We start from the raw sequence: 15,276 nt of genomic DNA on the forward strand, positions 1-15,276 counted from the left end.
CCATTCTTGTAGGATGACAGTTGTGCCGGGACAGTGGGCAAGAAGCTGACAGGGCGGATCTATCTAGCTTCCAGCACCAGCACTGCCTCCCTAAGAGAATTACAGGCACTGGCTGGTGGTGCCCAAACTCTTGGAGATTGGACACATACTCACACCCACATCGACACACAGCCACATACCCACCCACACCCCTTAAGCAACACTCACAGCCGCAGTTCAGAGGGTGTTTCAAGCCCCCAGAGTGGCCCTGAGTGCTGCGTCCTGGAACCCACACGCCTGCCTGAAGCCCCGCAGGTGTGGCCACCCTGGGTGCCAATAGCCCATCCGCAGGGATGGACGCACGGGGAGCAGTCGCGCACCCGCCGCTCACACTGGGGCGCCCAGCTCCAGGGCCTAGGCCGGCCACACCCCTCTTCCCCAGCCTCCACGGGTGCCTGCCCGGCTCACACACTTGAGTCCCCAGGGGTCCTCCTGAAGCCTGGCGGGGTCAAGTTCGGATTGGCCCGGCAGGCGGGAGGCTGAGAGCCAGGAATCGACGCCTCCCAGGAGTAGCGGAGTACCAGTCCCCCCGCAGCAGGCAGACCCGCCGGCTGCACTCGGGTGGACGAGCCGGTGCGCGCGGGTTTGGCGCCCAGGACCTCTCCGGGGAGGCCCCCCAGCCGCAGCCACCTTCCGAGCGCCAGCCCCGGCCTCTGCCCCCCCCTCCCACCGCGCGCCCAGTACTTACCGATGGTGGTGATGACGGTGATGGCGAAGTAGAAGGAGCCGGCGAAGCGCCACTGCACGCCGGCCTTGTGCGGCTTGAGGCGCAGCACGACGCGCTCGAGCTCCTCGTAGCCGCCCTCGCTGAGGTTGTAGCGCGCCCGCAGCTCCAGCTGTCGCAGCTCCAGCCGCTGCCGCTCGATCATCTCCGGTTCCGACTCCAGCGCGTCGAACACCGCGGCGCCCACCAGCAGGTAGGTGAAGGTGCACACGATGAGCGACAGCGTGCGCACATTCTGCCGCTTCATCGTCGTCCCCGGTCCGCCGCCGCCGGGCCCCCGGCGCCCCCGGCCCGCGCCCTGGCCGCCGCCGCCTCCTCCACCGCTGCTGCTGCCCCGGAGGCGGCCTGGGGCATGGCTGCGCTCGCCGATCTCCGCGCCAGGCACCCGCTCCGCGCCCGGGGCCGCCGCCGCCGCCGCCGCTGCCGCCGCCGCCGTGGAGCTGTCCCTTCAGCACCACCCACCGCCCTCCTCCGCCCGGCCCCGCGCCCGCCCCCGCGCCCGCCCCCCGCCTGCCGCCGCCGCGGCCGCCTCCCGCCTGCCCTCCCGCCCAGCCAAATAAGGACTGGGGAGCCGCGCGCCGAGGGAGGGGGGCTGGACGAGGGGAGGGAAGGGGGAGCGAGCGAGAGAGCCCGGGCAGGACCGAGGGAGGAGGGGGAGCAGAGCCGGAGAGGAAGACGAGGAGAGAGGGAGATGGGGAGGAGAGAGAGAGCCAGAAAACTACACCGGAAAACACAGATAACTAACAAGACAGGGGAGATGGACTGAGGACAGGATGTGTGTGTGAGTGAGTGATGGAGGGAGGAGACAAACCAGAGGTAGACACACAAACCCAGGAAAAGAAGAGGCAGGCAGGCAAATACCCGGCAAAAGATGGAACAGCAGCCAACTGAGTGAGACAGGGAGACCTGGAGATGAATCAGTGGCGTGGAAAAAGACAGAAAAGGAGGAAGGAGAAAGGACAGACAGAGGGAAGGCCCTTCCTCCAGCCTCTACCCAAGTAAGAGCATGCCAAAGCTGGTGGGGATCTTGGGCCTTGCTCTCCTTCCGCTTAGATGGATGAGGAAACTGAGGCACAGGAAGTGAAGTGACCTGCAGGGCACACAGTGAGTTGGTGGCAGTGCTGGAACTCATCCAAGCTTTCCTCCTCTCTAGGCCACACTCCCTCCCCTGTTCCTGTCTTAGAAACAAGCAGGGCCCAGCTGTGGCCCTGAGCACACACAAGCAGACTCCCAAGGGAAAGCCCTTCTTTTGTCCCTCTTCAGGTCATCCCCCTATCTGGAACTGGCTGAGGAACTCTGGTATTCTGGGCCTCCTGCTCAGGTCCCAAGGGGTTTCCAGCTGGCTACATAGCCATGGCTCTTGCCGTGCACCACTGTGCCCAGTAAATCTTATACTGGGCTGCCAGAGAGTGTCAGTTGCCACTGTAGAACAGTAGAGCAGGACAGGGACCTAGCTGAAACAGAGCAGGTATACCCAGACTGGAGGAACAGGGGTGTGGGGCCCCCTCTGCCTCAGTCCCTTCATTTGTTAACATGGTGGCTGTCCTGTTGAGAAGGGCTAGGCAGAAAGACCTTAAGCAGCACTCACAGCCACAATTCAGAGGGTGTTTCAAGCCCCCAGAGTGCCCCTGAGTGCCACGGAGGAGTGCCATGACCTGGTACCCACACACCTGCCTGGGACCCTGCAGGTATGGCCGCCCCATGCCACTAGCCCATCTGCAAAGATGGATGCATGGGGAACAGTGGGGCCTGCCTGGCACACAGGCAAGGTGTCCCTTCCAGAGCCTCATGTCCCTCTCTCTTCCACAAGGTGTCGTGGGCAGATGATCCCACAGGCTGTCCTTCAACTCCAAGCAGCTCTGGTCTTAGATTGGCTGAGTGAGCAGGATGATTGGAATGCAAACTTCAGTGCCAGGAAGGGTCAAACAGTCCTTCACGGGACCCTGGCATAGGCCATGTGGAGAGACATGGAAGAGGCCCAAGACTCCTGACGACTGAAGGCAGGCTCAGGAGGCAACTAGCCAGGGTGGGGGCACCATCTGCCACGGGCTGAGCTGGTCTGTCATAGCCACACACCACATTCCTTCCCAACAGCACCTTGCAAGTAAGTGCCACCAACCCATTCATTCTTCAGCTCTTCATTCTGCAGGGTTTCCCGAGCACCTGCTGAAAGATAGAGCTGTTCCTGCACGGACTATTTTGTAGGTAGAAAAACTGAGGTTGAAGACAATACAGTCTCCAAAGTTATCTCACCAAAGTTGAAAAGAGGCTTCATTCTATTTTCCTTCCAGTCTCGAGTTCTTGATTTCTTGAGTCTGAAAAAAACAAATGGGTTAGTTCATTATACTACCACTGGATCTACACTAGTTAGATCATTGTAAAGCTCCACCCACTTCCTGAGCCAATTGATTTTAAAGGATCAAAGGAAACCAAATGGGAAAATATGTGCAAATGAGAAAATATGAGGCTCTCTGATGACTTTTCCTCCCCTAAGGCTCAGGTCTCTGGAGCAGAGCCTGACAAGAGGGACCTGCACTCTCTCCAGAAAGGAAGGCTTTTGATTCTTTGTAGAAACAGGCTGTCATGACCTCTGGCCATGAACTCTGCCAGTGCACTAAGGCTTTCTTCCCTGACATCTGCTTGTTTTTTCTTTCTTCCCTGGAATCTGCTTTCCAGATTCCCAAAGTGAGAGATACAACTTAGGTTCTATGCAGTTCTGATGTGATGTTTTTGTCACAACCATTCCAGAATCAGTTTCTTAATTTGTCTAGAGGCATGAGTGGCTTTCTAGTCCTAGTCAGGCTTTCTAGTCAGGGTGACAATGTTGCTTATATCCAGGTATACAGATGAAGCAATATTATGAGAGTAAAGGTCTTTGGTTGGGGGGCTTGAACTCTGGGTTTGGGCCCTGGTCCTGAGCTCTTCAGCTCAAGGCTACTGCCCTACCCCTGAAGCCACAGTGCCACTTCTGGTTTTCTAGTGGTTAATTGGAAATAAAAGTCTCACCGTCTTTAGTGCCCAGGCTGGCTTTGAACCATGATCCTCAGATCTCAGACTCCTGCCCTGTGGAGCTAGGATTACAGGTGTGAGTTATCACACCCAGTGTGATATGATATTTTGGATTTTTTTGTGGGCCATTGAGCTTGAACTCTGGGCCTGGGTGCTGTCCCTGAGCTCTTTAGCTCAAGGCTACCACCCTACCCCTTGCACCTCAGCCCCACTTCCCATTTTCTATTGGAGATAAGAGTCTTACGGTCTTTAGTACCTGGGCTGGCTTTGAACTGCAATCCTCGGATCTCAGTCTCCTAAGTAGCTAGGATTACAGGCATGAGCCACTGCTCCCTCTTATAGGATATTTTTGATTAATTAGGATGAGGCTTGTTCTAACAGCACTTTGGAACTGGAAGGATTGTTAGAGATCATGTAACCTAATCTTGTCAGGTTATGGATGAGGAAACTGAGGTCAGAATAGAAGGTGTGCCTGAAGGTCATATAGCGAGTGAGGGAAGAGCAAAGCCCAGACTACATGGCATATGTCACCCATAATGTATTGGATTGGGTAAACTGTTAGTACATAGAACACCAGCAGTGGCCCAGGAGCCCAGGAGGTCAAGCTAGACAGGTCTCCTTGATCCTGTCTCTTGTGGAGGAGAACTGACCTGCTGCCATAATCTGTTATTGAATGCTTCTCGGAACTCACAAGCAGGGGTCTCATCCTCTTGTGATTTGGATTAGATTGTGCCAATTACCTATCAGCTTAGCCTATTTCTTTCTTTGTGGGGTTCCTTGGCCTTCTCTCCACCTAACTAAGGTCAGCCTGTCTCAGCCTCATGTTTGCTATGGCATTTTGGACAGTCTTTCCGCCTTCTGCCTGCGTTTGCAGACCCAGGTGTGGAGGCTTTGAACCAGAAAATGTCTATACTCTCATCACTGTAATATCCCTCAACTTTCCTGCTTATGTCTGTTTCCTTAGTTCTCCCCAAAATTAAGCAAAATGAGAGCAAACCACTGTCTTGTAGACTATATTGTGAGTATAGACATGTCAGCAGTTAGGATAAATAGTACAGAATTTATTATTAGTTGCTCTATTTTATTATCTACTGAACATCACATAGAATTATTTTTCTGGCTTGATCTTAACTCCATTCATCTTTCAGCTCTAAACATATCTGCTTACTTTTATGCTTCGCTTGTAGGTCAGCTAGGGTGACCTCCTTACTTTCCCATATTCTATCTGTTAACCTCTTCTTCAGGCTTAAGACCCAGGCCAAAAGCCATGTTTCTCACAAAGCATTCCCTGGTTGCTTCCTATTAGAACGGTTAGCTCTTTGTACTTCTGACTCTCACCTGAGCTTCAATCCAGCCTGTTACTTCTCCTCCATACTGCACTAGTTGGATCTTACATGTTTTGCCTACTGGGCTTTTTCAAGGCTAGAGCTCTACCACTTGAGCCACTTCCAGCTTTTTCTAGTATGTGGTACCAAGGAACTGAACCCGAGTCTTCATACATGCTAGGCAAGCACACTAGCACTAGGCCTAACTCCCGACCTATTCCCATCATGCTTTGCACATCAGCGCTACCCCATATGTTTCCTTAGGTCCTCAGGACACAAGTGAAGGCCTCAAAGAATCCTGTCAGTGGGAAAGGATCACAGATGGCTGAGTCCCAGGCAAAAGAACCTTGGCATTTGTCTCTGTGACTGCCAAGAGACACTTCTAAAGCTAAAGCTGGGGCTAGGGAATGCCAGGAGGAGGTGGTCCTCAGACAGGCTGGATTCAGGTTCTGACCCTTTGGTTGTGAGCTGAATGGGAGCCTCAGCGGAAGATCTGGTCCATCCTGTCTAGAGCAGATCATAAGTTCCTGCAGGAAAGGGACGGATTTCACTCACCCTCACACCCACCGCCCTGGCACAGCACAGTAGCTAGGGCAGAGAAAGCACTCTGCAGCTTTCTTCCATTGTATCTCACTGGCAGATTGGCAGGGCCCAAGCCCATGGTTTGCTGTAGGAAGGGGTCCAAAGCCATACCAGTGGCAGCAAGGGCAGGCCCCAAAAGAGGATTCTGGAGGCCCTTGAACTTCAGAGAAAGAATGGATGACACAGAGCTCCACAGTGTAAGTCATGGCCTTAGACAACAGATTGGTTAGATTTAGGGTGCTCTGAGTATGCCTGAGGGGTTTCTTGGTGTAACTTTGGAGGAAGCAAAGTTAGGGATTAGTTTTGCTTTACACAGCATAAACCGTCCTACTGCAGCGGCTTGCGTTTGTCAAGAGCCACTGTTTGTTTAACATCTCAAGCCCAAGTCAAACACAGGAGGCAACTGTTAGTGAACCAGGGCTTTGTGAGCTGATTGCAGAGAGTCAGGCTGGGAAACTGGACACCTGGCCCTTTGTCCTGCCTTTGATGAGCTGTGTGACTTGAGGAAAGGGCTATCTTCCTCTGAGCCAAAGATGTACAAGACTAGCTGTCACTCACCATTGGACTGGGCTCTCGTAATAATGGAGTAATGGAGCAGCCAGACTTCATGTCTCTCCATCACTGTCTCTGGGTTGCTCCTGACCATCATTTGCATAAAGCCCAAGCTCTCACTCTACATCTGTATGTCTCACGTTTGACACAGCCCTCCCCCTAGACAGTCCTTCTCAGGGGCCTCCTTTCTCTAGGAGTACTGTAGTGAACATCCTCATGGGTGTGTGTGTGTGTGTGTGTGTGTGTGTGTGTGTATTTGTATTTGTATAGAGCTGCTGAGAATTATAATGGACACCCATATACCTTACTTGTCACTAAATTCTGTCTAGTTGTCCACAGCATGGCTGCCTTGGTTTTCATTCTTCCCAGTGGTACAGGAGATTGGCCATTTTTTTTGTGGGTCATGGGGCTTGAACTTGGCCTGGGCACTGTTCCTGAGTTCTTCAGCTCAAGGCTACCACCCTACCCCCACTTCCCATTGTTTAGAGGTTAATTGGAGATAAGAATGTCAGGTCCTTTTGTGACAGGACTGGCTTTGAACCTTGACCCTCAGATCTCAGCCACTGTGCCTGGTGAGATTGGCCATTTTCTCTTTACCAGAATTGGTATTCTTTGTACCAGAATTGGCACGTGGTACTGGGGCTTGAATTTAGGCTTCACACTCTTGCTTAGGTTTTTTGCTCCAGGCTGGTGTTCTACTACTTAAGCCCAAGGCTCCACTTTTGCTTTTTGTTGATTAATTGGAGATAATCTAATGGACCGGCCTGCTCAGGCTGGCTTTAAATTGTAATCCTTAGATCTTAGCCTCCAGAGTAGCTAGGATTTCAGGAGTGAGCCTCCAGGGCCCAGATTTATTACTCACTTTTCTGATCTCCTTCAAAAAGTCTTTGTCTCAGGCCGGGAGTTTGGCCTAGTGGTTAAAGTGCTTGCCTAGCATGCATGAAGACCCAGGTTCAATTCCTCAGTACCACATATATAAAAAAGCCGGAAGCGGTGCTGAGGCTCAAGTGGTAGAACTCTAGCCTTGAGAAAATCCAAGGACAGTGCTCAGGCCCTGAGCTCAAGCCCAGGACTGGCAAAAAAAAAAAAAAAAAGCCTGGAGTGATGCTGAGGCTCAAGTGGTAGAGCTTTAGCCTTGAAAAAGTCCGAGGACAGTGCTCAGGCCCTGAACTCAAGCCCAGGACTGGCAAAAACAAAAAACCAACAAACAAAAAAACCCTCTTTGTCTCCATCTTTGGGGAAGTATCACTGGATAGACTCAGCTAGCTATTACTGGTGTGTTAAGCTAGCCAGCAGGTGAGGAGAAGGTAAGACCTAATCAGCCTCTGCTCTCCAGCTTGGCATATGTGGCTCTGCACATGTGCCTATGTGTGAATGCACGTATAAGCATGGCTGTGCAGGAGGCTCTGAGCCTTAGAGTTTTAGCGTTGATCCTATTCTCCTCTTCATCCTTTCCTCTATGTATCAAGCCTCCAGATTTCCCCTTCTACCTGTGTTTTTTGCTGTGTTTGCCTGAAAATCACAGAATACTTGCTGGAAAAAGTGTTTGACCCCTAATGCCCATGAGGAAACTGAGACCTGGTGAGGAGAATGAACCTTTCCCCACCAGGTGTCACAGCGCCTGGGCCAGATCTAGAACTTATGCCTTGCTCCCCTGCCTTCTAAGCCCATAGGTATAAGCTAAGTTGCCTGAACTTGTCCTTCCATTGCAAGAATCAAGACCTTTAAGATCACCCTCTGGAGATTCTGTAGTGGCCCCGGTGTGTCTTTCCTGACAAAACATGTTGCTGCCAAAGAAAAAAGAGCCCGATGTCATCAACAGCTCACAAATCTTGAAATCCTTCTTTGCAGGTTTATGGCTTCTGAGAATCGAGCCGAGGCAGTCTGTTCTCAGCACCAAACACAATAATTATAATAGCACTCGCAATGATTAATCAGCCAGCGAGTATTGAGTGGTGCTGAGCGTACATGGCAGGGTGTGTGTGTGTGTGTGTGTGTGTGTGTGTGTGTGTGTGTGTGTGTGTGTTTGGTGGCAGAGGAGCAGGCAAAGAGGAAACTACTTCTGGTGAACAGACTGTGGGTGTCCTTCCAAACAGAGGGGCTTCAGTGGCCACCATAGCACTCCTTGAATGTGTCATAGTCTGGTCCTGGAAAACAGTTGTTCCCAGCAAGGCAGGACTCCTGAGTCCTGAAGCACTGGTTGCTGGGCTGCAAACTGTGCTTCAAGAAAAGAATTGACAAGCCAGAGGAGATCCCAGGCCTGTCAACCAGATTAATGGAGAATCTCACCAGTATGATATATGTGGCACAAGTGAGAGAACTTGGGATGTTCAGCCTGGAGAAAAGGCACAGGGGACATGTGAGCTGTCACACCAGGAGGAATTGGCTTTGTTCTACATGACCTGGGAGAGGTCCATGATCTATGGGGATGATCTAGCCAGTAAGGAGCTCTCAGCACATCATAGAATAGAGCATACTCTGTGCCCCTGGAAAAAGAATGACCTTCCCAGGATGGTAATGAGCTCCTGGTCAAGAGAGATGCAGTCATAACCTGGTTGGTCCCTGGGGTTGAGGGCATTGTTGAAGGATTCTAAGAGCTAGTACAGTGCTTGACACATAGTGTGCCTGCACAAAATGACTTTTGACTTGTTTGTGAAATGGGTAGACTTGGGACTGGGTTAGATGCCCTCTGCAATTCAATTGGACCCAATCTAACATTTTTGGGGTAGTCTGTCTATGCTAGGTTCTTTGTCCCTCTGGCCTAGGAATGCTGTAATTCTTTGGCTACAGGCCACCTGAAAGGCTGCTCTGGGGTTCTCAATGCTGAGCCTCCACAGTACGTTTCCCTTTGGCCTCCCCAAACAAAATGTAAAGCCCACCCCCACACCTCCTGCATGCTACTGCCTACAGAAGTCCAACATGCAACATTCATGGAGGCCTGGGGCTCCAGCAAAGGAAATGGGCCTCTGGCAGGCTAATTACTGGGAGCTGATTCTATTAAGTAGATAGCTCGCTCTCAGCAAAGCAATTACACCTAATCAGCCTCTTGCAGCAGTCCAAAGGGACAGCCATTTGAGCCAGACACATGCATGAGCTGGGACATCAAAGCCTTCTGAACGCAAGCCTGGCAGGCTCATCTGAGGCCGGGGCTGCTCCCAAATGAATCCCCTTAGCCCTTCCCAGGTGCTTATGTCTAGGGCTGCTGCAGGGCTACAGTGCTCCTAGCTCTGGTCTAAGAGTTGGCTCTGCCACTAAGGAAATGAACGTTATTGAGGAGAGTATCTCTAAGACTAGTGTCTCAGTTTTCTCATCTGTCAAATGAATAGACTGGACTAAAGAGGATCCATTATAATCCATCTAGGCTAGTTGATTCAGATTCTCATCCAGGTTCAAGTGAGCTGACAGAACAGAGGAAAACCTACCTGAAATCCCCGAACGTGGAAATATGTACTCTAGGATAAAATTCTTCAGACCATGTTTTAAAATATAACTGGATAAGCTGGGTGCTGGTGACTTACATCTGCATTCTTAGCTAGGTGGGAGGCTGAGATTGGGAGGACTGTGGTTTAGGCTAGGTGGAGTAGAAAAGGCTGTGAGACTGTATTTCAACAGAAAGAAACTGGCCATGGTAATGTGTGCCTTTCATCCCAGAAACAGGTCCCGGGACCCAGGTGTGAGCCAAGTCAAGAAGTGAGACTTAAATAACTAGAACTGACTGCTGCGGGCCGGTGGCTCCCACCTATAATCTTAGCTACTTAGGAGGCTCAGATCTGAAGATCATGGTTTGAAGCCAGCCAAAAAGATGGAAGTGGAGCTGTGGCTCAACTGGTAGAGCACTAGCCTTGAACATAAAAGCTCAGGGACATTGCCTAGGCTCTGAGTTCAAGCTCCAGGCCTGGCACCAACCATCCCCCCTACAACTACAACAAAACCAACATAGCAAAAACGGGGGTGGGGGTGGGGGTATGGCTGAGGGGCCATACTGCCCCATACTGCACTTCACTGCCTAGCAAGTGAAAAACTCATTACTGCCAAAAAATGGAATAATATATTTTAAGGTATATAGATGTTCTATTACATACCTTTGTTTGTTTGTTTGGAGAAGACTAAGTTCTTGCTGTGTAGCATAGTCTGATTTGGATCTGATGACCTCCTTGCTTCCTGAGTGCTGGAATTACAAGTGTGCCCCCATAATGTTTGTCCCTATTGATAGTCTTAGTTGCTCTAGACATTTTATGAAATGTATGCTCCTCTGAGTACCCATGATTTAAAAAAAAAACCCACAATTCAACGGCTTCTGGGTTTCAGATTTGTCAGAAGAGTCAGGTCATGTTAGAATGTAAAGAAATGGCAAGTAGGGGAGAAGTGTAGACTAGTGGTAGAGTGCTTGCTTAGCATGCACGAAACCCTGGGTCAATTCCTCGGTACCACATACTCAGAAAAAGCAGGAAGTGATGTTGTGGCTCAAATGATAGACCACTAGCCTTGAGCAAAAGGTGTCCAAAGACAGTGCCCAGGCCCTGAGTTCAAGCCCAGGACTAGCAAAAGAAAGAGAAGGGGGGGAGAAAAAAAAAGAAAGAGAGAGAAAGAAAGAAGAGAAGAGTCCTGGAGATGAGGGAGAAACAAGGTGGAGTCAGGGAAGACACTGTGGCCATGGCAATGATCACCTGTCCATGCTGGATCACGTAACATTAGTCTTTTCCAAAGGAAGAATTCTCTTTGATAAGCTTTTGGATAGCGTCAAGATGATAGGTGGGGTGTTTTGGCACTCAGGGTTAGTACCAAGCTATTGGTGTGATCCAAACTTACCAGATGGACAGTCCAGGGGAAAGATCTAGATGGCCAGAGGCCTCTATGGTACCAACTATGAAATGTTGGACAAGTCCTGTTTGTCTGTGATCCTCACCATCATCTGCTGCATCCCTGGAGATGAGGTGAGGAGCCTTCCCGAGTCTCACCCATGTAGTGCTAGGGAGCTACCAGTGAGGTAGTGAATACAGAAAGGAAAACACGGCCCTGTTTCAAGACGACAAATAGCTGAGAGAACAACATAAAGGAGGACAGATGTGTTTGGGCTTACAGTTTTGGAGGTTTCGCACCATGGTGGCTTAGTTACTTGTGTGCTGGGAAGAGCATTCTGGAAGTGGACATGCGTGGAGGAGGAGGCTGTTCATCTCATGACAGACAGGAAGCAGAGAAAGAAGGAGGACTGCGACCAAAGCATGCCCCAGTGACCACTTCCTCCTGAAGTTTCCAGAATCCCCAATAACACCACCCACTGGGGGCCATGCCTTTAATACCTGAGCCTTTTTAGGGTTCACTTCCTATTCAGCCAAATCAGTGAGACTAGTGACAGCAGCTAGGACCATCTCCCACACAGCCTTTCCCTCTGAGCTGATTGTCACTGCGGCTTTGGGAATGTAGTGACCTGGCTGAGCAGACTGTGGGACCACCTGACTTCTAGCTCCTTCTGGCCTTGGTGATCTCAGATGGCTGGTGCCCGTGTAATTAGACAAGAACCTTGGTTTGTCCTCGGAGAGGAGCCCTGGTGTTGATTGGCAACCAGTGTCCTTGTAAAGCCACATGCTGCTCTTGGGCATATACAGAGGGGGAGGGGCAAGAAGCAACCTTGACCGGGGCTGAGGGTGAGGAGCACTAATTCTCCTGGGTAAAGCTTAGAGGAGAGACGGAGGAGGAAGAGGAGGAAGGTAGTAGGGCTGAGGTAGACCTAGTTTGTTCTACTCCTCATGTCTGGCAGTAATTACTTAGTAAGGGAGGGGTTGTAGAGGAAATCTCATTTCGTTCCCCATCTTCTTCCAGGAGAGAAGGTCGGCTGGGAGTGTGTTGGAAAGCCTTGAATACCAGTCAGAGAAATCTGCACTGTTAGCTGGAGGAGATAGGAAAGATGAGATCCTGGCCTCCCAGTCTCTGTCTGTACTACATGATCCACCTAGCCCACTTTGCCAGCTTCATCCTTAGGGATGTTTGCTCAGCCTTGCAGTTCCTAGGCACTTTCTTACCTTCATGTTGGAAATACACATGAGAATAGATACATGTATGAGTGTACTTAGCACCTGAACAATCTAGGAAAGGCACCATTCCTGGTATATAGAAAAGGAAACTGAGGCACACGTGGAAGCAACTTGTTTATACTCTTACACTGAAATAGACCCAGGATTCCAACCCAACTCAGTATGACTCCAGTCTGTGCTTTCCCCTTTGAACCATACCATTTATTAGAGAATGAGGACAGAGCCAGACAACAACAGGGGAATAACAGAAGGTGATATTAGTGCTGGTCTGGCACACAGCTAGAATTTAGGAAAACGCTGCCCCATGTGTAAATGAGAAGTTCAAAATGGAAGGTGGCGGGCAGGACCTGACCCTAGCACCCGAATTTACCTTGAAGGGACACATGCTTGACTTTTTTTTTTGTCAGTCCTGGGGCTTGAACTCAGGACCTGAGCACTGTCTTGGACTTTCTCAAGGCTAGAGCTTTACCATGTGAGCCACAGCACCACTTCTGCTTTTTTTTCTATGTATGTGGTATCGAGGAATCAAACCTGGGTCTTCATGCATGCTAGGCAAGCACTCTATCACTAGGCTGAACTCCTGCCCCCACATGCTTGACTTTGAGTAGGCTGTAGGGAGGATCTGTGGTCTTCATCTGGTGACTGTAGTTCACCAAGTAGCTGGAAGTAAAGACCATCAGTGAGCATCTGGGGACTCATCCAAAATAGAGTGGATGGGAGGAGGAGCAGAGCTGTCTATGGCCCAGCCTTGGCACAGTGCCCAGGCACCCAGCCCAAGCCAGGCCTCAGATCTCCATGTCTATGCACTAGCTGAACTGCTTGGATCTGGTGTGCCTGAAGAAGACTGATGTCTCTAGGCCTCCCGGTGACTGGAAGCTTCCGGGTAGGGGTAGGGGAACCAGTCTGTGAGCTGTGCCGATCTCCGATGGTCCAGAAATGGTACTGTCCAGTGATCCAAGGGAGCCATCGCATGTCAGGGAGATGGAGGTCAGCTGGGAGGCAGTGCTCAGGCAGAAGGGCACAGAGCCGTCAGGGAGATGGAAAAAGTGATGTCGTTAAGGAACAATGTGCGCCAAAGGAATGAGCTGTAACTGGCTGGATCCAAAAGAACAAGCGGGAAAACGGCTGCCAGAGGCCCACGGGTGTTTGATGATGGCCTGACACTGCCCTGGGGGAGGGACTGAGTCCAGCCCTCAGGCTAGAAGGAAGGCGGTTACCCCATAGGCTCCATGGTCCTTTCTGCCCCCTAATACCATGCCATGCAAACCCCTGGTCTATTAATAAATGCTTGATGAATTGAGTCCCGACAGGCCTCCTGGCCAGAGAATGCTGCCCTTTTTTTTTTTTTTCCCTCCAAAGCAGATCTAAGGAGGCAGCATGGGACTGAGGAAGCACGTGAACATGAGGTCTGGGGCCTCCCCTGCTGCTCTCCAGTACATATGCCCTCTGGTACTCCGGAACAGGAGGAAGATGAAGACAGGGAAAGCCACGGTTCTTAGGGTTGAAGGAGCTCAGTTGGTCCAAAGGCCCATTTAACAGGTAAGAAATTGGAAATTCAGAGGCCAATGCCTGGCTTGACATGATGCCAAAATACCAACTTGATTGAGCTCAAACTCATTGCTTTCCTTAGTAAGAAAAATCTGTGCAGAACTATGCAGAGTGCTCATGCCTGTAATCCTAGCACTCAGGAGACAGATGCTGAGAATTGGGAGTTCAAAGCCAGCCTGGGCAGAAATGCCCATGAGACACATCTCCAATTAGCCAGCAAAAAGCTTGAAGTAGAGCTATGGCTTAAATGCTAGAATGCCATCCTTGAGTGAAAAAACTAAGGGTGAGCACCAGGCTGTGGGTTCAGTCCTCAGTACCAGAAAAATCTCTGCATAGCACAGAGATGGTGACACAGTGTTGAGCTGGAGCAGGGACATGTGTTGAGGAACTAGCCTCTTCTGTTTTGCTGTGCCACAGTTTCTGGGACCATGATTACCTTAGGCGGTAGGTTCCACGTCACATTGGAGGAGTGCAGTGTCTGCGGGGAGTGAGGGATAGACACTCTTGCCTGAGAGTTTGGGGTAGGGAATCTGATGAATCTGAGAGACTGGGACTCCAGGAGCTTGACTAGGGAGGACAAATGACCATACCAAGGCCTTGATCCACTTGTCAATGAACTTGCCAGAAATATACTTCCTGTTTTGACCCCAAACTCAGTTTTAAGAACACTTCAAGTTCATGTATGATCACGCTGCCATCCTGTTTCCTCCAAGGAAGAATGGGGGCTCCAGTGTTCAAGCAGATGATAGATGCCAGAGGTAAGATACCTGACTCATTTCCCACAACACACTGTGGACTATGCATCGTCCTATCTCTGCACATGTCTTCAGAGCACCCCTCAGAAGCTGTAGTTGTTCCTCAGCTCCAGTACAGGTCCCCACAACAGCATGACTTTCAATCCTGCTTCCCTCTCAGTGTCTGGAAACCCTTTGCTTTTGTGCTCGAGCAACGCCTTCTCCCTAGGTCTGGCAAGAAAGGTGTGGAGCTGCAGGGATCTCCAGCAGGCTGAGAAACATTGCTCTGTTTTCTTAAGCTCCCAGCTAGAACAGGAACACCAAATCCTCTTTGAATAAAACAGAAAAGGGATTAAAAAAAAGTCAAGACATTAACCTTCTGAAACTGGACACCTCCCTCCATGCAGAGATTAACTTCTTCCCTAAGCTTTTTTTTTTTCTTTTTCATTTCTATAAACATCTTAATTCATCCTGGCCTCACAGCCAGCTTGGATTACCAATGGCTAGAGAGCTGAATGGCCTTGTTTCAGCCACATGTACGCACACACACACCACACATGGGCATGGGCATGTGCACACACACATATACCTAGAGTAGCAGAAAGAGCAGAGGAAGAACTAAAGACCTGGGCTTTATCTCCAGCTGTGATACTGAGCCCTGGAGTCCCAGTCTAGCTCACTGGGAATCCAGAGCTAGCTACCAGATGCCATGTAGTTCCTGAAGCAGGCCT

At 50.5% G+C, this 15,276-nt stretch overlaps 2 protein-coding genes across 5 annotated transcripts in view; one reads left to right on the forward strand and one right to left on the reverse strand.

Moving 5' to 3' along the window:
• Positions 1-1,085, reverse strand: part of Kcnk3 (potassium two pore domain channel subfamily K member 3) — a 37,596-nt gene extending 36,511 nt beyond the window's left edge. The window contains exon 1 of the mRNA XM_090337328.1: positions 728-1,085. Within this exon, the coding sequence (XP_090193454.1) occupies positions 728-1,010 (283 nt within the window). The 5' untranslated portion in view covers positions 1,011-1,085. The remainder of the gene's footprint in view (positions 1-727) is intronic.
• The window catches only part of Cib4 (calcium and integrin binding family member 4), a 93,807-nt gene continuing 79,097 nt past the window's right edge, over positions 567-15,276 (forward strand). For 2 of the 4 annotated variants that reach the window (XM_090337331.1, XM_090337332.1), the window contains exons 1-2: positions 1,529-1,761; positions 13,626-13,802. The gene's annotated coding sequence lies outside the window, so the exon portion shown is untranslated. Of the gene's footprint in view, positions 957-1,528; positions 1,762-2,856; positions 2,868-13,625; positions 13,803-15,276 lie in introns of those variants that run through there. The other 2 variants (XM_090337334.1, XM_090337333.1) reach the window with 2 other exon arrangements.

This window comes from Megascapheus bottae, chromosome 7 (genome assembly GCF_031878675.1).
Source record: "Megascapheus bottae isolate mThoBot1 chromosome 7, mThoBot2.hap1, whole genome shotgun sequence".
Lineage (NCBI taxonomy): Eukaryota > Metazoa > Chordata > Mammalia > Rodentia > Geomyidae > Megascapheus > Megascapheus bottae.